Source organism: Struthio camelus, chromosome 2 (assembly GCF_040807025.1).
Source record: "Struthio camelus isolate bStrCam1 chromosome 2, bStrCam1.hap1, whole genome shotgun sequence".
Classification (NCBI taxonomy): Eukaryota; Metazoa; Chordata; class Aves; order Struthioniformes; family Struthionidae; genus Struthio; species Struthio camelus.
This window is the reverse complement of record NC_090943.1, coordinates 56,396,614-56,420,845: the sequence shown is the minus strand read 5'-3', so window position 1 is coordinate 56,420,845 and position 24,232 is coordinate 56,396,614. Positions and strand designations below refer to the sequence as shown.

At 38.4% G+C, this 24,232-nt stretch overlaps 1 protein-coding gene across 8 annotated transcripts; it reads left to right on the top strand.

Annotated features, from left to right (window-relative positions):
• The first annotated feature begins 164 nt into the window (after positions 1–164).
• HERPUD2 (HERPUD family member 2) lies at positions 165–23,822 on the top strand. 8 transcript variants are annotated; one of them, XM_068935879.1, is made up of 9 exons: positions 165–406; positions 642–978; positions 5,513–5,590; positions 8,945–9,058; positions 11,099–11,256; positions 17,153–17,275; positions 17,634–17,957; positions 19,230–19,344; positions 19,780–23,822. In XM_068935879.1, the coding sequence occupies exons 2-9, from the start codon at positions 832–834 to the stop codon at positions 19,939–19,941; spliced, it is 1,221 nt and encodes a 406-aa protein (XP_068791980.1). In that variant the 5' UTR covers positions 165–406; positions 642–831; the 3' UTR covers positions 19,942–23,822. The 8 variants fall into 8 exon arrangements, with proteins under 8 accessions (XP_068791980.1, XP_068791979.1, XP_068791978.1 ...); XM_068935878.1 differs by having other exon boundaries at positions 180–412; XM_068935877.1 differs by having other exon boundaries at positions 193–370.
• The last annotated feature ends 410 nt before the right edge of the window (positions 23,823–24,232 follow it).

Here is a 24,232-nt window from a genome sequence, read left to right as displayed (position 1 = left end):
TACACGCACATCCGCCGCTCGCCACGGCCCGGCCCCGGCCCCACCCCCCCCAGCAACCGCCCCGCTGGCCGCGAGGCCTCGCGCGTGACGCCGGCAACCCCTCCCCCCGCCCTGCCCGGCCCGACCCCGCCCCCGGTCCCGGCCCCGCCCCCGCCCCCGCCCCCGCCGAGGCGCCGGCCAGTGCGCGTGCGCAGTGCGGCGCGGCCGCACGGCCCGCGGGCGCCCCCTAGCGGCTCGCTAGCGGGGAGAGGGGGGGTGGGGAAGGAGGGACGCTTCGCTTCCGGTCTCCATTTTACGCAAGCGACTTGGCGGCCGGAGGTCGAGGCGGTGCCGGGGGCTGTGGGGCCCGACCCGGGCGGCCTGGTTCCGGGTACTGAGCTGTCCCATTTCCTCTTCCTTCCTTCCCGTGGGTGTGAGTGTGGGCGCGGCGGTGGGCTGGGGGCGAGCGGTGTGTCCGTTGGCCTGCGCGTGGGGGGCGGGGCGGGGCGCGGCGGGGGGGGGGGGCTCAGCGGGGCGGGAGGTGGCGGCGTCCGGTGTCGCCTGTTTGGGGGGTGCCCGTGTGCGACGAGCTAAGCCGGTTCCCCTCCCTCCTCTCTCTGTCTCGTCCCTGTGTTTTTGTCTCCCCCCCGCTTCGCGGGCAGATCCCACGCCGGGGCGCTGCCCGCCGCTGCCCTGCCCGCGGTGTGAGAGCGAGGGCGGGCATGGGCGCCCCCAGCTCGGCCAGGAAGTTCGTCCCCGGACACTGAAACCTGCCGCCGGCGTCGAGAGATTCAGGCAGCTTTCGTCTCCCGGGGGGCGGAGAGGGGCGGGCAGGCCGCCCGTGCGAGCAGCATGGACCAAAGCGTTGTGGATCACCCGGTGACCCTCATCATCAAGGCTCCCAACCAGAAATACACCGACCAGACCATTAACTGCTTTCTGGACTGGACCGTGGGCAAACTGAAATCTCACCTCTCTAAAGTCTACCCCAGTAAGCCGGTGAGTTGTTGGCCAGCCCTTCGTCTTGCTGCGAAAGCTGGCGTTACAATAATTTCTGGACTGCCCATCCAGATTTAGGCTAGATGCTCTACAAAATAAATAAGGAGGAGTCCTGCTTCTGTAACGACTGGCTCTGTGCTTTGGAGGAAGTAAGAAATATAAATAGCCACTCTTGTATATATTTTAGAAAGAACAGAATTTAATTTCCTGAAAGGTGGTAACAGTGAAGACATTTATTAAATGCTATATTAGTCTTTAGGAATTGGAACTTAAGTATCTCAGCTGAATTCAATATTATTTCTGTAAATAATGATTCTGTCTAAAATAATTACAGTGCTTATGTGATACTAATGAAACTAAAATGATTTAGTGAGCTCGCTGAAGGGTGGAACAGGTAGATGATTATTCTTAATATTATTTGAAACATGCCATTGAACAAACTCTGCAAAAATCTTTCTTTTCTTTGGGAAGCCTATTTGTTGAGGTTGTGCTAAAAACTGCTATGCTCTCAATTGTTTTATATGCTCTTGTGACAGGTCTGACTGTGTTTTGAAGTTCTGTTAACGTAAAAACCTATACTTTTTTGTTCACCGTGGAAAATACGGTTTGTTTCTAAGCTCTTTCAGTTCTAAAGTTGAGGGTTAAGAGGCTGTGAAAAAGTATATTGTTGTAGAAAGATAGTAACATACCTGTTTAGAATGGCAGTTGAACGGAACAGTGTGTATGTTTGTTTGTTCTTGTTTTAAGGGAAATTTGCTCCAGAAAACTGTATGAAGGGAGTGACGTACTTTGCCTTCACATTGCAGCATGTGGGGCATGGACCTTGCTGTAGAAAACATCAGGCAAAAGCTACGTTTATACTGTAAATGATGAATGTACGTCTCGTTCTACAGAGGATTTATTAGCATTGTTAGTTACTTTTGAAAAGCGTTTCAGAGGTAAAATAGTAACTAGTTCTGTGTTTGGAAGGGATTCTTTCCTTTTGGAGAGAGCAGGAGAAACGCAGGCAATGGTTTAGGCTGTATCACTGATACATTAGAGATCTGTTAAATAGTGTCTAAGAGCTTGTGGATTTAATTACTGCTGTCAGTAATTCTCTCCTAAGAGAGCCTATCCCCTTTAAAAGAAACAAATATACAATTTCACTTCTTCCTCCCTAAAATGTTCTCCTGTAAAATACTTGTGTGTGTTTACCCGTTAGTTTTCTAACTCGCCTTGTGATCTTGCTAAATTGGGCTTCTAGGAAGAATTAGTAATGAAAGAGTTTTAAACAGCACATTGATATTAAACTTCAATTTCCTGATGCAACTTTCTTCTGCTGAAAATTGATTGATTTCTCCACATGTTTCTCATGATTAAAACTTACTTTAAAAGTTCAGAATCCTCAAAATTATTTTGGTTTTGGGTTAAAGATGGGGGAGTTTTAGTGGAAGTTCTGTCAGTTACTGAGATTTCACTTGGATTTACTGTACTTAGTACTTTAGATGGACCTGAGCACAATATTTTGGTTTATAGAACCTCTCAAGTTAAAGTAATAGCATGGGGGGAAAAAAGTGTTTTATAGGATGTCTACTCTATGGGGTAAAATTGAAAAGCTTATTTTTGGCTTGATATGTTTTGACCTAGAGTCTTATTACTCTTTCAGAGTCTGTTTAAACTTTTGTGCTAGTAGGGGCCTTTTTTAAGACCAGAACAGTGTCAGAGGCTTGTCAGTCAAATTTCTACATTCCCTGAATGTGCCAAGTCCTGGAAATAACTTTGGTTACTGTGCTATTTTAAAAGTGCAAGAGTACATTAGCTCACAGATGCTATACGGAGGTATTGCGGTGTTCTTGAAGTTAAGAGTGTAAAACAGAAACCAGCTGCCAGCACTGCCTGAGCATAGTCTTTCAAGTTGTCTTGTGTGACTTGTACCTTATTCTCCTATGCACATTTGTAAATTAGTATCTTTTCCAATTGGTAAACTGAGGATAACTCTGAAAGTAATCTTTAAATTTACCATTTATTAAGAGCACATCTTGAGAAAATGAGCTGGTTAAAGTAGGCAAATGAGAAGTTAGGCTTTGAGGCAATGTTGTATGTAGTTTTACCAGATTAATCTGGTAAAAAATAATTTAGCTAAATATGTTTAAATTCCAGTCATAGGTACATTTAAATATGCTTAATCATTATTAATTTTGACGTAGTTACTTCACTCAGCCACTGTAAACTCGATGGGTTTAAGTCGGTATTAAATGAGTTTGTGGGCCTATACTAAGGTTCACATTTGTTAGGTTTTTCTTTTCAATTGCACTAATTTTTCATAGCTAGAGTACTGCAGTTATAGCATCCCTAAAATAAATGTTTATTTCAAAAAAAGAAGAGTTTGACAAACAATCCATGTGTCTTAGTTGGGCAGATCTTATGTACAGTGCATTAATCAGTGCATCAATCATGCTTACAAATGTTCACTTAAAATTTGCTGTTCCTCACTTCCTTTCGTACCTGTCAGCTAGTATATATTTTGTCCACAGTCTGCCCAGCTGTGTTCAGATTTTTATTGCCTATGGAATAATGGCAGATAGACCGAGTGACCAAAACAATAGCTGCCCTGTCACTGGAACTGAGGAGAGCTCAGAGATGGACTGTATTTCCAGAAGAAATTGTTGCACGAGGTTAGGTTTGGTCTCCTTAATAATGTTCTAAGCATAGTTAACTTGGACCAAGCATTGCAGAAGGACTTGTGCGGGGGGGAACAAGTGTGTGTAAACAGACCCAAATCCTAATGTTTTCTTAATTTAAAATACATAACTTTTAGGTTATGGTCTGGAAACTGTCTTTCCCATCTCAAGTATGAGCTCTAAGATCTAGATTATAGAATTGTTCTATGAACTTGCTTCTGAAAATGGGCCACTATTACTAATAACAAAAATCGTAAGACCACTGTTTCTGTGACACTGGAGTGTTTCACTCTAGCAACTAGCATATTGCTCCTTGAAGTGGAAAGTGCAGTGGGGAAACTCCTCTGGCGCAGGAGTAAATTACTGTGTTTTCACATTTATCGTCTCTTCTGCCACCTGCGTTTAACACCCTTGCCCCAGATCTCAGAATTCCAGGTTAGCTTTCAACCCTGAGAATTCCAGGTGGTAATTCCTGTAGTGCACAGTTAGGTGTTTAAGTTGCATGGGGAGGAATGTGGATTTAAGACCTCTTCTTCCCCAATTAGTATCTCTGGCTGAGTGTCATTCACAGCATACACTGTGTTTATGATTTTTTTTTGTGTATGTGTGGTTATGTATGGAGCTGAATTGCATTATTTGGGACTATGTAGTAGTCTGCTCTGAGGGATCAGTTTAACCTAGCTCTTTCTTGTTTGTGAAGTCCTCACATTAAGAAATCTGATAAATAATTTATATACAGGGGTAGTTTTGGAGAAGGTATTTAGTTGTGTGGGAGAGAAGGGGAAGTGCCTGTATAAAATGCTGCAGGAAAAAAATCTGAATTTGACCGTGCAGAACTTGTGTTATGAGTGGGGCAGGTGAAACAACTTCCCCTGTTCCTTCATCTTGGATGATAGTGCAAGAATTTTTCTTCTAGGTGCTTATCACAGTTCTAATTAATCTCTAGAGAAGCTATCTCAGGACCCAAAAATACGGTTTCTGAGGCTCTTCTTATGGCTCCACTGATCGTTCTGAAGCAACAAGTTTCTCACTTATAATGCATGCTGCAAGTTCCAGAGAAGAATGGAGAAGAACATAGAAAACGTTTCTTCAGTATAAGTGATCAAAACAGTTTTGTACTCTATGTGGCAGGTTATCCACTCATTGTTTAAAGCTGTGGATTTACTCATGAACAGCTAATGAAAAGACAGTATGCATTTGGTTTAAAAAACAAACAAACAAAAATAAACTTGTCAGGTTTACTATATACTACTTAGAATTCTTTGCTTAGAGTAGCCATAAATCTTTCTAGTAAAATGATTAGATCTTTTGGAGAAAAAAAATTTAGAAATGTTCTGTAACTCTTCTGTGTTTGCTGAGTTATTGTGAGTCTGTAACAGATTATTGCAAGAAAAGAATGTGTCAGGACTTCTGTGAAAGCTTTTTTTCACCTTAGTTGGATTTCAGGTCTGTAGTTCTTACCGTTAGCATGAATTAGACTGCAGAGTGAAGGGAGCGTGAGAAAGAGGAGAGATGCAAGACTAGCTGTTTGCATGATGGGGAAATTCTTCAAATTTTTCTCACTGATAACGCGTGTCTGTTCCACTGATGTTAGGCTAGATTTCTTCTTCTAGCAGTAGGTTAGGCTAGCTCCCTCTTTCAGTATGTGTCAGTAACGTGGTGGGAATTGTTACAGCACTGCTACTAAGTGCATAATCGCAAAAGTTCTTTCAGAAATCATTTGAGAGTTGGACTTGAAAAGCCTCTGAAATGTTTTTAAGGCTATCAGTTGGTGGTTGGAATTATAAGGTATTTCTCATCTGCAAATGCTATCTCCAGCTCTATATCTGTACAGCTAGAAAAAGCTAAATTCCTTTCTTTGTCCCATCTCCTAGTCTACAAAGGATCAGAGACTGGTGTATTCTGGCAGACTGCTTCCTGATCATCTGCAGCTGAAAGATATTCTCAGAAAAGTAAGCCTTATATCAACACCCTATGATACCTGAGCAAAACCAGTTTTGGGGAAATAGGAATTTAAATTTGCATTGTTAACGTCAATTTTTCATTGTTACATTAAGACTGAACTTACTGCCATCCAAATAATGTTGATATGTTGTGGAAAACGTATTTTCAAGTATCCCCTGGTTGTAGCACTACAATCAGTGCTTGAAGACTTGGAGGTTTCCCATTGGTGGGAGAGGGAGTAGACTATGCAAGTCCCAAATAAGTGATATACATATATATATATATAGCATAGAGTGACTTTTTTGGATGGTTCCTGCTATAACTTAAACAGGACCAGTTAACAGCTTTGTGTTTACTTGAGACATCGTTTCATTTCCTGGACTTAAATCCAAGAACTTACATTAAAAATGGGACTTCTGTAAGCAAATTAAGGGTAATATGTTTATATGTAGAAATAGACTTTCAAACTCCTGAATGCTTTTGCTGGGAAAGCTGTTCGTTATCTGGCTTTATTCTTCAGATATTAACTGTTCCATGTTCATGTTCGTAGAAGTTTGTTGATACTTCCTGTTTTTGATATTTTGCTGATTCATCTCGGGGAGAAAAATTTACTAACCTAACTCTGTCTTCTTTAGGCAACATGCCCATTAAATCCAAATCCTAAATACACACGACATCCCACGTAGGAAGTCTTGAAATAAATACTCTTAGTTCTCAGATTGGGTCAAATAGCCTTGATCAATGCTACTGAGAAATGGGGACTTCGTTAAGTTAGTAAAGTTTCTGAAAGTGTTATAAGATGATGTTTAGGGCAAATTATCAAGAATTGTGTATGTTACAATTTTTGTTGGTAGCAGAAAGCATAGTGCTTTATGTTGAATATTCTTTAAATTCTTTGTAAGCAGATCAGGAAGTATTGATAGCTATATTTTCAAAATAGTTCAAGTTATTAAGCAATCACACAGTTTTTTAATCCTGCAAATTATGTGGATACTGTGATGCAGTACCACGGTGTTGTTGATAGGTTTTTTTTTTTTGGTAAAATAATGATGTTAAAATCAGCATACAGACTGCAAGAGTGGGTTACATTTAGTATTTAGTATGCACACAAGTTTTTGTAGAAGAATAATGCTTTATAGAAGTCAGTCTCTTAAGTGGGCAACTGAAGTACTGTGATAAATATGAAGAAGCTGATGAAGAGGAATCTTGGGCATTGCTTGCGCTGACTAATGCCGTTTTTCCTTTTTAATCTTGATTTTGAAATAGGTCTTATTTGGATTTAACTGATTAGGATAAGGGATTGAAATTTACTGTGTGCGGTTTTGCTAGAAAACTGGAGATGAACTATTGCCAACAAGTGTGTATCTGGTACCACTTACAGGTGTATATGAAAATGCTTTGCTAACTTATCTCAAAGCTTAATTTTGCTTGTTATGGGCAAAACGTAGTCTGAATCACTGAAGTTTGGTCAGCCTGTCTACAACGGTGTAATTTTTAGGAAACAAATGCAACCCTTGTTTATGTGCTAGAGGAGGAGGTTGCCTAACTAATATCATCTTCATTCGCTTTACAGGGGAAAGGTGTGTGGGTGGGTGTTTTTGTTTTTTTGTTAAAGCGTTTTAATAGCTTGTCTTTAATGGCCTTGGGTTTAGTTAAAGGAATTTAGTGAATTTAGAAACATACTCATCACTCTAACTGCAGTGATAAAGATCTGTGATGGAAAAGTTCTTTGTGTTTAAGCTTTCTGGAAAAAATATATGATTACTCTTAAGTTCAGTCTTGCTCTTTGGTATGTTCTTCCTACTTGATAATCTATAATTCCTGAAACTACCAGGAGATTTACCGGATGCCTCTGAAATTAGTTCTGTGATACTTGATGTTTGATGTTGAGTGATATTTAGCTGGTATGAAATATTTGGAGGTAGAAAGTCTGGAAGTCTGTATGCATAGTGATGTCCAAAACATTAGGTATGAATAAAAGTATATTACAATGAATATCCCCTTGAGTAAAGTTGTACACTTTTAACTTGGAGAGACAAAGGAAGCTAGTCATATTACTTGCAAGTGGTTTAAGTCTTTCTCCGGAAAGAAGATAGCTAGTTAGGTTAAAGGCTTTTGAGTTGGTCAGAATGCTGATCATCTGTGTTTGGTGCTCTCTGATTTCTGCTTGCTATCACTGACTAGTAAGAAATTGCTTAGTGTTCCACTTAGTATAACAGTGAGGGCATGCTTGGGTGTAGGAACAAATACAGGTGGAGGAGTGGAATGAGCATGGATATGGATAGCCTACTTTAGCAGGAATACAGAGTGTTGTATAAAAGCGGCTGTCCCGTTGTCTTCCAAGAAATTCATCCTTAATAGTTAAGCATAGAGAAGCCTGTATTCTGGCATTTTTCTAATTAACACAAAAAAGTGTTTCTAAATGTCTTTTCACTAAAAAATGCAACTTGGCTGGGTACCACCATGTGACTCTTGAAGATGACAAGTGTTTTTTGTCTGGGTGGTTTTCCGTGTTGTGTCCGCCTGCCCCCTGCTTATTGCCGCAGCTGTAGTGCGCAATTTAAATATATAGTCCCGGCTGTTTTTGTTGCTATCACCATATAAGCTTCATGCGTGTTGATCTAATGGGGTGCTTTCATTTGGTACAATGAAGTAGCTGTAGATTATGAAGTTGTTATGGCTCTATGTTTGAAAAACAACATATTCTTGAGGAATTGGCATGGGCTGATTACTTGCATGTTGACTTAGCTTCAAGTGGTGCCACTAGTTTCTTTCCTTACTTTCAAGTGTTTTTGAATACTTGAGTCATGTATAGTACTTCAAAAGGGTAGATTTGAGACTAGCTTAGAGTGGAATGAGGTAGAAGCATGAGCTGGGGTGTTTTCTGGACTACTCCTGATCTTTTAGCTCCTACGTTTCTTTTTTTTTAACTGAGCTGCCCTTATTGACTAACACTCCTTAAATCTTAACACAAATGTAAGCCTTCTTAAGGGAGACTGAGCCCTAGAAAGAATTGAGATTTTTTCCAAAATATTTTGAGATAAGGTAAAGCTTGGGCTATGCTTCCTCATGTTTCTCTGTGTGGTCTTTTATTGGGGTTCTGCCATGCTGCAATTTTAGGGAAAATTGTGGGTAAGTGAACGTTCAGTGTGTTGTTGTAGACAGCTGCTAAGAAAACATGAGTTTTGAAACGCTGAGCTTCTCTTGTACTAGGCTCAATTTTGCTTTGTGATCTCTCCATTTTGTCTAACGTGTCTTTATTGATTGCAAACTTAACTTTGAAAGTGGATTTTAGAAATAAGTTTTTACTTGCAAATTTCACACACATTGTGCTTCACCTCTTCAATTTCTTTAATTTTTAGCAAGATGAATATCATATGGTTCATCTGGTATGTACTTCCCGGACACCCCCAAGTTCTCCAAAACCCAGCACCAGTAGAGAAGGTCATGGAGCTTCAACATCCAGCAGTAGCTCAGTGAGTTTTTTCATATACAGGACATGGATTTCTTCTACCCTGAGGAAGCTTTCCAGTAATTTCTCTTTTAGTTTTTAAAACTTGCCTGTAAAATGTTACGATGAAAGTACAGCATGGGATATGAATTTGTACAATTTGACTTAATGATTTAAGCATGTCACTTTAAACAGATACAACCCTTTTTCAAATTGTAACACAATTATGTACATTAGATGATGAAACACACTACTTTCTCTAAGCTAGTCTTTTTTAAAATATATTTTCTTTATGGGACAGTATGATTTTATTTTCCTCCCTTTCCCCATATCTTTAGTAGAAATTGAGCCATGGATTCAGACATATTTTAATTAAAGTTCTTGTTTTGGGAAAATCATCGGCGCTCTATGGAAGAGACCAGTCAAATTGGTGTCCTTGTTGTGGGAAAGGCAGGTGGAGCTTGGCCACTGTTCATTCCGCGTGGCAAGAGTTGGCCAGTACTTGGGTAGCTTCGAAGTAGTCACAGTGTTTGTAGTCTGTGAGGTAGTGAGGAGTAAAAAGCATTTATAAGCTTTTTATTAGGTCAGCTGTTTACAGAACGCTCTTGTTCTGTGCGTTATCAATCGCTCATCTAACAGAAGTGCAGTTAATGTTTCTGATGAATTGCTCATCATTGCTGTGATACTCTTGGCTTCTTCCAGAGGTGATGGTATCACTAAGTGACCCTTGAAGGTTAGTCAGAAAAGAATATATGCAAAACCATTGTACGTACTTTCATTTGTGATATTTTGATTATCAGCACACGAGCAATGCCTTTGCACATGCGGTAATAAGATGACTTTCTTCCTTCTTCTGTTGATAGAGTACTGTTTGAGGCTGCTATGTTGTAAGTATGAGCAGTTTAAGCAGTAGTAGAGGGTGGATAGTGGTTATATTCTCTTTCGAAAACCTATATCGTTGTTTGCAAGCAGGACAAAGGGGGCTTCATTTGTGATTATTTTATTGCTGCATAGGTGAGATGTAAATGATATGCTTAAATGGCTGTATACCAATGACTGCCTAAAACGGTCAGTAATACACAGTGCCAAATTCTTAATACTTTGAAGGAAACAATTCCAAAGCATAAATGGCCTTTGTTCTTCCATCTGTTTTTTCCCCACTGTCTAGTGGTAAATTTTTCTTGTTTTCCTTTGTAGGGCAAATGTGATATGGATGTCTTAAGTAATTGCAGCTCCTCACTTCCTGAGTTGTCAAAGTTGAAGAGGATGTTCTACTGAGTAAACATTACAGTAACACTTAGAAATAGGATTTGGGGATTTATTAAAGCTAAAATAATGCATCTTACTGGCAAAATTATAGCCTTGTTATGGTGACAAGTAATCTAGGAGAGCCAGCTGTTATTCTACTTCCGGATAGATAAGTATCTATCTTGTAAAGCACTGAAGGTCTGAAACTCTAGTTTCACGTATGCCTCTGGGAGCCTGAGTAGTTTTTGGCTACTTCCCTATTCTCTACCCCCAGCCTCGTCAGTTGGCATAGAAATTTGGATTGGGCAACTGGTACGGTGAAGATGCTGATGATTAGAAGAGTAGAAGGGGAAACGGAAGACAAGGACAGAGGAAAGGTAGCTTTTAAGCTACTGCAGGACTGCATCCTCTGAATGTAAAGCTATAACCTGAGGTTGCAATTACTTATGTTTAACAGTAGCTACTAGAAATCTTACTGCTGCTAAATATCCTTCGGATTAAGGTTTAGTTTGGTCCAGCTTTTTTGAAACTTTGTCCAGTGACTTGTGGTTTTCTCTGGGAGCTATGAGGTGTTGAGTTTTTCTGTAAACTTCACTTTCTTATATGTGCACCCAAGTGTAATTTTGAGTTTGTTTTAACTATAGGCTTGCCAGAACCAGTAAAACCCCACCAAACTTGCCTGTTGCTGCGTTGCTTATATATACACGCAATAAGACTCACGACAAAACATAAAAGCAAATAGATTTTTAAGACGAAGCAGTAAATCTTGTAACTGAGGCAAAAAAAATCCCCAACCTCAAATTTTCTTTTTTTTAAGAGTTTGGACCGTTCTGGATCAACTACTGCTTCACCCACAAACCAAGAAGCTTCGTCTACGTCTTTGAACACTAGTGCAGATGGAATGAGGCATCGTAATCTTCCACAAGCACAAAGCAATCCCATTCCAAGCCACCAGTTCCCTTATTTAATGCAAGGGTAAGTGAAATTGAAGTAATCCTCAGCTCTTTGATACTCTTCAGAATATTTTTAGATGTTCAATTACAATTACGTTTCTTTCATAGTCCGCAAAATGATTTTACTACTTCATCTTGAAGCCTAAATTAAATTTAGAAACATTTTTCATGTGAATGTTGATGTTTTTAGCCAGGAGTCGCTCAAAAAGTAAGTGTTTAGGTGCCCCCCTTCAGGTGGTTGTTTATTTTTTCTTCATGCTTTCTGCCCTGGGCTTTCTGTTGATAGGTGCAGTTGTAATATTTATCTAAGTGCACTTATCGTAGATGCACTTAGTAATATAACGAATCAAATGATTGCTTCTGGCTGCTTTTTCTAGTCTGTTATATTTCAATATAGCCATTAAGACTAAAATCTTGTCAGAATACGATGATGCGTAGTTTTTGGCACGTGAGTTTGTAACTCTTCACTTCTGCCCGTATTGGATTTAGCAGCGGAAATGATATGCAGATGTTTTGAGTAAGTGTGAATCTACAACAGAATTTCTAAGTATTTGCATGCTCACATAACAGAATGAAATGTAGCCAGTGTACTTTTCTAGATTAGATCTGTTATTCTGTAACTTTCAAAGTCATGTCTTTTTTTTGTGAATTTAAAATTCAGCTTCAGGAATTTTTAGCCCCTGTGACTTCTGCAGCTTCTTAAACATTCTTTGTTTCTTCCAAGGGGAGAAGAGGAGGATAGTACATTCTGGTTTGATAGCTTTAGTGTCCTCCGGGGACACTTACTTTCAAGGTTTGGTTCTGCCAAGGTGTTTTCCCCGTCCCATGTAGTTTCCAGTAATTTTATTTTGCATTTATTTGGCAGGGGGCGGAGGGAGAGAACGTCAAAGCAAAAAACTATAACTTGCTAACAGATTAATGACTCTTTCTTTCACTGGAAAGACAATAATTGTCAAGAAGTGTTTAAAATTTAGTTCAGTTACTCTCTTGTTAGAATCTAGACTTTATTAGTTTTACTTGCCACTTTTCATCCTTAATTCTTTCAAGTCCTTTTTATTATCTACATGAAACTTATGTATGTAGATAGAAACTTATGTATGTAGAAACTTATGTATGCTAGGATGGAATCACCTTTGCAGTAGCAGGAGCGCTCATATTCTGACCATGTTAATCTTTGCAAAAACAGTTATGTTTGCCTCTTTGAAGAAATTAGGTGAGACTAGTTTGACTGTCAGGGATACTGTTCTGTCTACAGTAAATTCATTCCGGAAGCTATTTATTGCATGCTGTGTAAATTACTAATCTGTAAGAGGTTTTAATTTAATCTTTCATGTAAACGTATGGCAAGCGTGAGCTTTTCATCAGTATGTGTGATGAACAAAATAGATTTTGAACTTCAAATAGATGGCAACCATTGATTCTTCCCACCTGTATTTTAATATTGATTTTTTTTTTTTCAGCTGGATAATCTGGAATATATTACTATGTTTTTAAAAAGTTGGGGTTTTTTTTAGGCTACTCTAAGGCTACGTCTTAGCGTGGGTTAAGAGGAGTGGATCTACAGATCACTGAAACAGTTGGTGCTGAGAACATAGCATCAACACTGTCCGTATTTCAGGGCTTTGTATCTTGTTTGGACTATCTGTAGCTTAGTCACCTGGAGTGGGTGCTCATTTGTGGCTGAAGCACTTTAGGAGTGCACCTAAATCACATCTTTCAATTTAGTTTCATCCAAAAGGAATCCAGTTCGTGATCCAAGAGTGTTCTATGTCATAACCAAAAAGTCTAATAAGAGGGAACGATTGAGAGGTTTGCTTCAAGAATGCAGTTCAGATCCAAACAGAAATATGAACATAAACGCACCCTAAATGATTTTAGGTCTTTCTCATAAAGGTAATTTAATGGAATGCTGTCAGAGCTTTAGGCAGATTTTTTGCTGTAGGCTACCGGGCACTGGCTCTGCTCTAGTCCGAAAGTCAGTCAGTTTGTGCCAGTGCCTGCTGCAGTCTGCGGTCTTTTTGAAGCATCCTTTTTAATGCTTTCAGTAGTCTTTACCAGTTGGATGCATCTTTGTTCTTGCCCTGGGTCGCTGCTACCTATATTCCAGCATTAATAAACACCTTCTGTTTTTAGCCACTCTCTTAACGCATCATTGGGGGCAGTGAAATCGAACTTTAATGTAATCTGTTCACACAATGAGACTTATTAGGAACAGTCAAGATTAGAAGCTTAAATTCTTGTTGCCTTGTGGATTTTCTGTATTGTTCTATGACCAAACACTGTTTTATTCTAGCTGCACGATGAACTGTAGACTCTACTGATCGAAAAAGTCACCAGATACTTGAAAACATATGTGAGGGTTAGTGTCCTTGGGCATTTTGCAACACTGTCATTAGTAACAGTAATTTGTACAAATAAATAATACAAATGTCAGGTAGTGAAGTGTGATTTTGCTGTTTTTTCATTCTTAGAACAAAGTTGCAGTGTGTGAGTTGCATACACTTTGGGAAAATAGCTAGCTCGGGTTGTTAAAACATGGCAGAGAAATAGATCTTTATGTTACTTTGAGGCAGAAAACCCAGTTTTTCAAAAATCTAGATTTGAGGTGGGAATATGGAAGGAGTTTATATTTCTACTAAGCCATTATTTTGCTATGCAGAGTAAAGGTAAGTTATTGTCTGCTCCTATGGACTTAGCACAATGGGGCTCTGGCCTATGGCTACACAGGTGAAAACTCAGAACCAGTGAGCTCAGTCCTGAAGTGGCTTGCATTTCAGATTAGAGAATACTTGAAAGCAATCAAGACATGAGGAGCATCAAGGCAGTAAGATTATTTGTCAGCCTGAACAGCTCACCTAATAAAGCTGTTACATACATAATATGTAGTCATGTTGGAAAGTGAACAAGATGGCATACTGGCAGCATACAGTATGTTCTGGCACACAGATACCAGCTTTGCTTCATCAGTAGCCTCAGTTTGCTCTGTGTGTGTGTGTGTATATATATATATTTTTATATCTATATCTATTTTTTTTAAGTAGCAAATACACAGTCAATATTGAAATAGCATTTAAAGCTGATGTCCCAGTCTCATATGAGACTATGTAGTAAATGAGATTGGTCTCATCATGGGTCACGACCATTAAACAAATGCAGTGATGCAAGATGACAAAGACTGAGCTTGTAAGTGGGAATAAAGTCATCTTTTTTTTCCACTAGTGGTGTGCAGTATCTTTATTATAATACCAGTTTTTAACTGTAAAATGTTAACCTGTTCCAAAACCTTACTCTGAAATGAGTATTAACTCATTTTAGGTTTCTACAATATACTGAAAGTAGTGAATTCTGGGATTTTTAGCCATTTGAGGAGTAGTGTGCCTCTTTCTTCTCAGAATATTCTGAAGCTACCTCTGCATTTGAACCTTAAATCTATTTTCTGACTTACCTGACTATTCTATTGTCTGCAGTGCTTGGTTCTCCATTTTTAGAATGCCTTTGCCTCTCCAGTTTACTTCCCTGTTCTTCTGCTGTTGCTGCCATTCTCTTGAAATACTATTTCCTGCCTGTTTCTCCTCCTTTTGGAAAAAAGATGAGAAGAAAGCATGTGCCACTTTCTTTTTTCCTCTAACTGCAAGCCAACTCAATTTGCTTAGAAGGACCTCTTCCTTTGGAGAGGTTCTTCTCAGTGAAGTGCCCTATACCAGATTTAGAGTTGCTTCTGAGTTTCAAAAGCAAAGTTAATAGCTTGCCACCTGTAATGGCTATATAATTTACACCATCTTCCTCATTATGTTTTTTGATGAGCAAATAAAATACTTCTCTGCTAGTTAGCATTCTAATGGAGAGACCAGTTCTTTTGATACTGATGTCTGCTTCATTTCTCGTTAATGATACCGGATTTTGAAAAAGTCTTGCTTCTCAAAAAGTCACATCTCCTAGAAAAGAAATAAATATATAGTCTATATTGTGTGTGTGTGTGTATGTATGTATGTATTTGAATGTGAAAGGAAAGAACTTGACATAACTGAAGTCTCCTACGGTTTATCTTGCTTGACCACTTCTCGTTCTATGCTTTACCCTTAAGCTTTAAGACATTGAGAGAACAACTTTGGAAAGAATTTGGAAGAAAGCGGAGACTCAAATCCTGTAATATTTATAAAAGGCTTGTTTGTGAGGAGGGCTATTAAGAGTAAACCTCCCAACTTTTATTGAACTCAGCTCGACAGTTTTAAAGAAAAACAACCCTAAAATCTTTATCTAATTGGAAAAAGAATTGTTAAATTCCGGCAGAACTCACTCTACCAGGTTCTTAGGTAGCACTGTCTTTCAGTGACTGAGCTGCGGATATATTTGTGGTGGAACAGTGATCCTGCTTATTCTCATTCCCATACCATAATCCACCTGCATGAAATTGAGACAATGATCAGTGTTTTGTCACAATAAAGTACTTAAGTCAAATATGCTATATAGGTATTTTATCTTTACATTTTGAGGGTCAAGTGAGGGGTCAGTATTTTATGAGAAATAGGACTCCTCTAAAATTCTTAGTGTTTGTCAATTTAAGAGGATGCAGCAATCACATTTTTAAAGTTTACAGCCTTAAAGATAAGAGCTTGATTTTCATTCTTGAATAAGAGCTTGACAGCTTTACTGCTCAAACATGTTGATTTTGCAGAAATAAGTTGCATCAGCAAGGCTGCTAGTTCACCCTTGCAATTTACAAAAGAAATCTAGATTATCGCTTATAACCGTCTAATTTTGTATGTGGTTCTAGGAAAGTAGCTTTTGCTTTATTTTCTTTTTTATTTTTTTTAACTGTTGTCAAAACAGGTAATGACTACAAAAATAAACTCTTTTAGCAGACGTCGCAGAGTTGCATGGCAGGCTCTTGTCCAGAATTGCAGTGAAACATTCACTTTATCATATATAAGGTGGAAACAGGTTTTAATGTCTTCCTCCCATCTTTCTGGGCATGTCTTGCATATCTGGATGCCTGGTAGACTAATGAAATCTCTTGGTGATATCTTTGCAGGGAGTTCCTTACTTAGGGAACAGGTGTAGTCTGCAGTACAATTACAGCAGTCTCAGCTTTTGCTACCTGCAGTCTGAATAAACTTATCTTTATGCTTTATACTCTCGTGCTGTCCTGAAAGATGTCCTGGTTTACTACCATTTACTACATCAAAATCTTGAGGGAAAGAGTTGGAAATCTTGCCAAAACATGCTATATACTCTAGGAGGTAAGAGAGGCTAAAAGAAGTTTAAAAGCAGACAATACCAAACCTAAAACCTATGTAGGAGCTGTATATCTCTTGCACGTGAACTTTTGTTAAAAGCCTGTACAGCAGAGAATCCCTTATGCACAAAATGGTAAGTGGGGAGAGTAATGCATTTGCAATGTTCTCCTAGCTGTGGTCTTTGGAAGCTGCATCTGAAGATGAAAGATGAGTTTGCTGTCTTTACTCATATTCAGTTCCTGATGTCGTTGGTCACTGTAGTGTTTCAGGTGTTGCTTCTAAAAGCTATAGAAGCTAGTAAGTTTTACGTTTATAGCTCTTGCAATGCCTTTAGGGGTGACCTCTGAACATACGAAGTATTATTTGGAAGAATTTCTGCATTTACATACAAAATCTTGACAAACTTTTACTGTGGTTTTGTCACAGAGATGTAGCTAGCAAGAGAATTCTAATCGGAAAAATACACATGCTTTTGGTACAGAAATCACCAAGTGTTTTGCACGAAAATGAAGTATTCTTTTTGGAATGGGTTGGATAATCTCACTGTATGTCATTTCAGTTATGCTGAAATTGCGTTACTGTAGGGGAACAAATGAGAAGAAAAATGCTACTTTTATTTTTTTATACTAATGCATTTTATAAACGTGGCAATTAGTAAAATTCAGTGCTTTACTTTTACAGCAATATAGGCAACCAATTTTCAGGCCAAGGTGTTCCTGCTGGATTTCCTATGTACCCTGCATTCAGTCCCTTACAGATGATATGGTGGCAACAAATGTATGCACGTCAGTACTACATGCAATAGTAAGTTGTTCTGTGCGTTGTCTTAGATAGTGCTGAGTTACGCTAATGCAAGGAGGGTATTAAAAACTGAAACGCTGTCTGTAGGATCAGCACCTCTGTGCTTCTTTTTTGTGGCTGGGCTGTCTTATGCTGATAAATTTTGTCCAGCAAACTGTAAAATCCAGTTTCGAATTGGAATTAAATGAATGTTTTAATAAGCAAAGATATAACGGAAAAGCGTGTTTTGTTTTAACCTTGTATTGTATCGGAAGGGTTTTTTTTCTCCAGTTAGTGCAGAGAAGAAGACAGAGTAGGTTTAAATGTTGTGATGCATCATGTTTCTTTTTTTCACAAACCGGTTTTGTATTTAAATTTTTAGCCAAGCTGCTGTTTCAGCACAAGTGACTTCCAGCACTGAGCCAGTGAGATCTGCAGTTGCCCAAGCTGTAAATTCAGAACGTGCTCCTGCAAATGAGCCCGCAGCAGCGCCAAATGTAGCCGTCCAGGAGAACAGGCCTGTAAACCCAAATATCCAGATGAATGCCCAGGGAGGGCCTGTAGTGAATGAGGAGGACTTCAACAGGGACTGGCTGGACTGGATGTACACATTTTCTAGAGCAGCTATTCTTCTCAGCATTGTATACTTCTATTCTTCCTTCAGTCGGTTTGTCATGGTAATGGGAGCCATGCTACTGGTTTATTTGTGAGTACAACAGTTAAGTACAGCTGCAGATCAGATATGTGGAGTATGGTGTTGGTGCATAACCCATCCAAACTTTGAAAAATTACCCAAATTCAAAATTTTAGGTATTACTTCTTTAAGATATGGTACACGCAAATTTGAATTTCAAACAAGCAGAGGAGCTGATTTGAGAAAAGTTTAAAAAAAATACATTCTCGAAGAACTTTTACAGTAAGTTAGATACCGATTTTACCTGAAACAGTGCTTCTAATTGTTGGTGATGTTAACAGATCAGTGTTTTAGAAATGGAGGCTTTTGGGATGGAAATATAAAAAGTGAGAATGGAAAAGAAGTTCATATAATTAACTCAAAGGTATGCTTACATAAACTTAAAACATTTAATGCTTAGATATGAAGGAAAAATTGCAGAGCTAAATTCACTGTAACTTAAAAAGAAATTTACAGAATGTGTGCAGTAAATTACGTTAGATCGAGTGCTGCTGTAACACTGGGTACTAGACTTGCCAGAAGTGCAGGGACTAAAAAAATGTTTACGATGCATGCTGAAGACCTATGCTCTCTGCCCATTTTTGTTAAGAAATATGAGACGTCGTCACTGTTTCACCCTATATATGAAAATACCTCAGTGATACAGCGTGGAAAATGGCAGTAATGCTTGATATTGTAGACACGTCATTCATTGACAGTTCCCTTTACATGGTAGTCTGATCTGTGTAACTTAAAGAACGTATTCACAAGAGCTTTTTGTTTCTGATACAGGTATGATAGAAGCGGAAATCAGAGTATAGACACTTGAAAATGTAGGAGAGGCTTCTTTAATTTAAAGCAGTAATGTGGTTTGAGCCTTAGCAAAATTTTAAATTGTTTTTCCCCCAGAAAAATCAACTCTAAGCTTGAAACTTAAGGCTACCCTGTGAAAATGAATAAAACTTAGGCACTCAAAAATGGGGAGGACACCCTCCCCACTGCTCCACCCCCACAAAAATATATTCTGTGTATTTCATCACCTAATCCTGGTAGACTTCATCTTCTAGAACAGTGGGCTGTGAACAGCACTTCTTTAAACTTACAGAGCAGCTCTCAGAAAGGCTATTCTTTGATATCTGGGTTAATAAGGGTTTTGCTATCTAGAAGCAACACTTCTGAAAGAATACATGCAGCCTCGTTCAGTTGAAAGTAGTTGAGGAACCTACTGCAGTAGGTAGCAGCAATAGCAGATCTTTTTCTTCCTTTCAAAAGGGAGGTTTTCAACTATTCTATTTTATTAACTAGACACCAAGCTGGATGGTTCCCCTTTAGGCAAGAGGGAGGCCAACAACAGGCAGCCAATAATGTGGAAGTGAACCGTGATGGGCAAAATGTAAATAATCCTGATCTTGAAGAGATGGTGAGTAGTGGCAGACTTTTTTTGAGACTTCTATATGTTACCTTGCAAAGTATTTGTAACTATCTGTTGATAGTACAAAACTAACTTGAATTGGGAATGAATAAAGCTGGCAAATGCAACTTTGTTTTTTTTATAGTTCAGTAACTTTGTTGTAGTGGCTGGACAGAAAGTCAGCTTTGTGAAATATAGCTGGCTCAACCAGAAAGCTGTCAGCGTTGTCCCCAGTGTTGTGCCTACTACTTAAATCTGATTTTTTTTATTTTTATTTTTAAACAGACACTGATTGATTCTTCTTCATTCACCAATTTTCTTTATGCTAGTTATTCCTCAGGACGTTCTTCTCAGAAGCTATTTGGCATAGGGAGATACTGCTGTTAATTTATTTCAGGGCTCTGAAATGAAGCAGTTGAATTGCTTCAATTTCTATTTTTAAAGGAACGACTTATGGATGATGGGATTGATGAAGACAATGGAGAAGATGCAGGTGAAGATGCCAATACAGAGCAGCAGCCTGGATTCATGGCTTCTGCTTGGTCCTTTATCACTACTTTCTTCACATCGCTTATCCCTGAAGGGCCTCCACAGGTTGGCAATTAAAGTGCAAGAGGAACTGTGCCAGGCAGCCTCTGTAGCCATACTTAGAAGTGGAGCAGATTCTAGAGAGTGTTTTAAATACAGTGCAATTTCAGAAAATTTATAAAGTTTTCTTTTTGATCATGGTGTACAAAAATGTGTATTTTTTCTTTTGGCTTTCTCATGCATTGAATATTTTAAGCACAAGTGGACTTCTAAACGCTTTCTTTAAGATTCTTCTTTTTCTGAAGAATGAAATGTAAAGATATTGGTCTTCCATGTTTTGTTTTTAATTTCAAACGTGTATTACACTGAGGCAAAAAGCTTGTACTTAGTCTGCACCATTGTCTCTTTAAAGAGCTGTTAAAGTGTGAATGTTGACAGATTTTTCCAAATACAGTCTATTCATCTGAATAGCTTCAATATATCTTGTGTTAGTTTATGCAGGGTATGAGTTCTTATTTGTGATTTTGTCATTCCAAAAAGAACGCTATAAACACAAGGATTAGTTACTAATGGCATGTCATTTTCATGCCGCAAAATACGAAGCCACTTCTCATATCTTTAGAAAGCTAAAAGCTTTTTCTTGCAGTTACACTGAAGTTCCTTAAATTTGGTTGTGTTTAACAGCTCTTCAAAGAGAATTAACAGTGATGGGATAAAACTTAAATGTTTGATACATACAGTACTTTTTAAAATAAAAAATAAAAAAATAGATGTACCTGGGAAAAACATGTAAATTAGTTTTTTTTTTTAAATAAAAACTGTTATGGTAACACTTTTGGATGTTTATATGCATATTTGAATGCAAGCAACTTAATAGTGCCTCATTTAAGGATGAGGCTATAATCTGAGATCAGAATAAAGTTATCATGGTGGCATTACCTATATTGACTAAAGTGGTGTATGTTTGTAGTGGTACATATGCAATTATGAATATGATCTCAATGTGAGGATATCTGTTTTCTTAAACTTCATTAACCTTTTTTTGTTTTGCATTCCTTCTAAAATTAAATTGCCAAATGGAAAATTGTACTTGATAGTAGCACAGTGCTTCTGGGGCATGACATCTGGCAGTGAATTCTGAAGTTGTTTTCTTAGGATTTTTAACCACACAGTCAAGAAGCTTTACTTTATTTTATTTTTCTGTCTGTGAATTCTGAAATAATCATATCTGACGTAATTTTAAAATGATTTTAAAGATTCTGTTCATACTACAACTAAAAGAAAGCTTGTCCAAATTTCTGATTTCCAAATACAGGGCAAAGTTCTGAAATAATTTTGAATGAGTAGAAAAATAAGGTTTTAATTTTACTCACTTGCCTCTACCTGCTGAAGCTCTGCAGTGAAGATTTAAAGCTTAAAATAGCTTCTTTAGATTTATACTATGTAAAGCATTTGTCAGGGTTCCTAGGCCCCATTGAGAAGTAGAATTTCAATTGGAAAAATATATATGAACAGTGATTTTAATTTGAACAGCTTAAATAGGATGTTTATTGAGTTACAACGTAATTCCCATTTGCAAATCTATCGGAAGAGGAGAAATAGAAATGTAATTTTCAAAAGCATCAGTTATTTTATTCATGGAATAGGGAGCAATGATGAATAAATCATGCTTAATTATGCTTTTTGGCTCCTGCGTTACTGTGGAGAGCTGCTCTCAATTTAGGTTCTCTTTACCACATGAACATAGAACACACAGACCTTGTCCAAGAAATTTTGCCCTTTTAACTTGGATGGATTCAGTTTGACTGACATGTAAAAACTATTGCAGAATCTCTTTTAAGTTTTTAAAGGAGTGGCATAGACCTGCTGTGGCAGGTGGCAACCTTAGATGTCATACGACTTAGTCATTCCTAGAAGTGCATTGAACACGTTTCAGCTTTTTGGCTTATGTGTTCTCCCTACTTCTTTTTCTAAAAGTTTACTTTTCTTTGTGTATTGCAGATGGTGCATCTGTAACCTGTACAGTTATGACCTAGTGGTATCCAGTTACTAACAGCTATTAGTAACTTCTTGCTGTCATGGTGTGGGTTTTTCATTTTGCGTGCTATAGGAAGCAATTGCTGGTGGCTCTCTACAATCAGCAGGCTAGATTAAGAAAGTTACGCTTAGGCTGTTAGCCCTGATCTTGATCAAAAGTGCAGAATTGTCACTGCTTGGTCGTATCCAGATTTTTGCAGAGAAATCTGAGTATAAATGAGGTAAAGTTGAAATAGGGTAGTGGGAGATCCTGGCAGTTAGATGTTTTTACGGGATGTGTGCTGATGTTTTATCTAGGTCAAGGTACTGGAGCAATGGGTTGAAGAACCTAGATTCCATAAGAACATTTTTAGATCATTGAACCTCCCTGCTTCCAGAATCATACTAAGATGTAAGCAAGGAAAAACTTAAGAGGGTTATTGAGGCAAGAGAAGGGGAGATGAAGGATGACCAAAAAGAAGTGGAAGAGAGTGGAAGGTAGAGGAAAAGCCAGTGGGAGGAACAGAGGAGGGAGAGAACGAAATCATGAGTAAGTGTGAAGCAAGGATCAAAGAGAAGGTTGAGCTAAGAGAAGTGCAAAGTTTTTTTTTTCAGGAAAGGGAAGTAAACTTGATGAAAACTAGTCAGATTTTGTGCTTGTATATAGGGCTTTTTGAGCATTTCAGATACAGAAATGAACAGCATGAAATGTGTAGCAGGTAATTAGAACAGAATGGAATAGAAATGAAAAGCCTAGAAAAACCTGCTTGCTTTTTTTCTGAGTGTATCCTCGTTACAGGCACTGTTCTGTGGCATAAAACAAAACACAGTCATATAGTGCATGTGTATAGGCAAAGCAGATGCTGAATTGTAGCGAATCTATGACACCAGATGGAACAAGAGGCACAGAGTTTAAAGTAATATAAGATGTGCCACAGCATTAATGTATACTGGTTCTGTCACATGTCTGTGCATCACCCGTCTTTAACGTTTTAATTTTTTGAACATAAAGAATTGATTTGAAATCCGTTGTCTTTCCTTCACCTTACAAGAAGAGAGGAAATGACAGTATCCTACACGTACAGGAAGTTGGTATACCTAGTAGCAGGTCTATGCTAGCATGTCCAGCAGTTTCACCATAGGCTAAGGCAGAAATGGACACACAAGATCAAAGCATATTCCATTCTTAATACCTGTTGATGTTGTGAAGAGATAGATGAGATCACCAGCAGTGATGCAGCAGGTGTATGCAGAGAATATAATAGCTGCTCCTTTGCGTAATTTCTTAGTACTGTGGATATTCCAGAAATATGTAGAGGAAGCAGTTTAAACTTTCATTTCATACTTTGCTCTGTGGGCCTTATGGTTGCATAACTGTTATGCCTGAGTTCTGTAATAAAGCTGGTCCTAAAATTTGTCAAGGCTGTGGGAGAAGTAGAAGGGAAGGAAGGATTGTAATTCTCGAATTTTATTTAGACTTTTTTCATTGCAACTCCAGGCAGTGTTAACTTTTATCTTCCTAGAAATAAACTTTAGAATTAGTAGTCATTTTTGGAGTAGGGAGCTTGCATTAGGGCAGCTGTAATTGTAGTTTAAATCTCAGAGAGATGAGATATGCCTGTGTAAGTTGGACAAAATTTACAGGAAGACTTTAGACTGACACTGGAAAAATTCCAGGAGGGAACATCTAGGTGTGAGGAGTTTGTGACACAGAATAAAATTGAGTTGTGGGTATGTTCATTTATAAAATGTTTATTTTTCTTCAGAAAGACTGACCTTAACTGCTGGTTAGAAAGGAAAACCAAAACCTAGTGTTTATGTTAAAGTTAGCATGTTTGAGTGGCTTTCTGGAAGTGTTTTGATTAGTAACTTGGTGCTAAGTTAAATTGTAGTAATAAAATAACCACAGTAATATGAAAATAAACTGCTGCAAAAATAAATGAGCAATTTGTCTAACCAGTGTGAATTTTGTTAACCAAAGATAATTCAGGAAATGAGTAATACACAAACTAAGAAAGTAAGTCATGTGTGATGAGGTGATTCTTAGCCACCTTTCCAGAGGGAGGTATTAATGCCACCCTATTCCGTAAGGGTATATTGAGTGCAAACAGGAACAGACAGGAAAGTGCATCATCAAGGGCGGCAGCATTTCTCTCATACCCCACTAGATGGTGGTACAACTACGGTCACTGCTACCACAACTGTATTGGTTCAGAACTTGTGGTATGAGAATAGCTTGTTCTTTAGAGAGCACTTTCTGAACCCCAATTTGTAGGATCATGACCAAGAAAACCTATGCTGGTGCAATCAGTGTTCTTGGTGATGAGAAGGCAGGGCAAGGTAATGTGAACCT

What these genes read in the sequence shown, in the direction of transcription:
- HERPUD2 (XM_068935879.1), top strand. Translation starts at nt 832, where the DNA reads ATGGACCAAAGCGTTGTGGATCACCCGGTGACCCTCATCATCAAGGCT. An exon ending in TTCCCTTATTTAATGCAAGG is followed by an intron (nt 11,257 to 17,152) that starts GTAAGTGAAATT and finishes TTACTTTTACAG; the next exon opens with CAATATAGGCAACCAATTTT. An exon ending in GCCATGCTACTGGTTTATTT is followed by an intron (nt 17,958 to 19,229) that starts GTGAGTACAACA and finishes TTTATTAACTAG; the next exon opens with ACACCAAGCTGGATGGTTCC.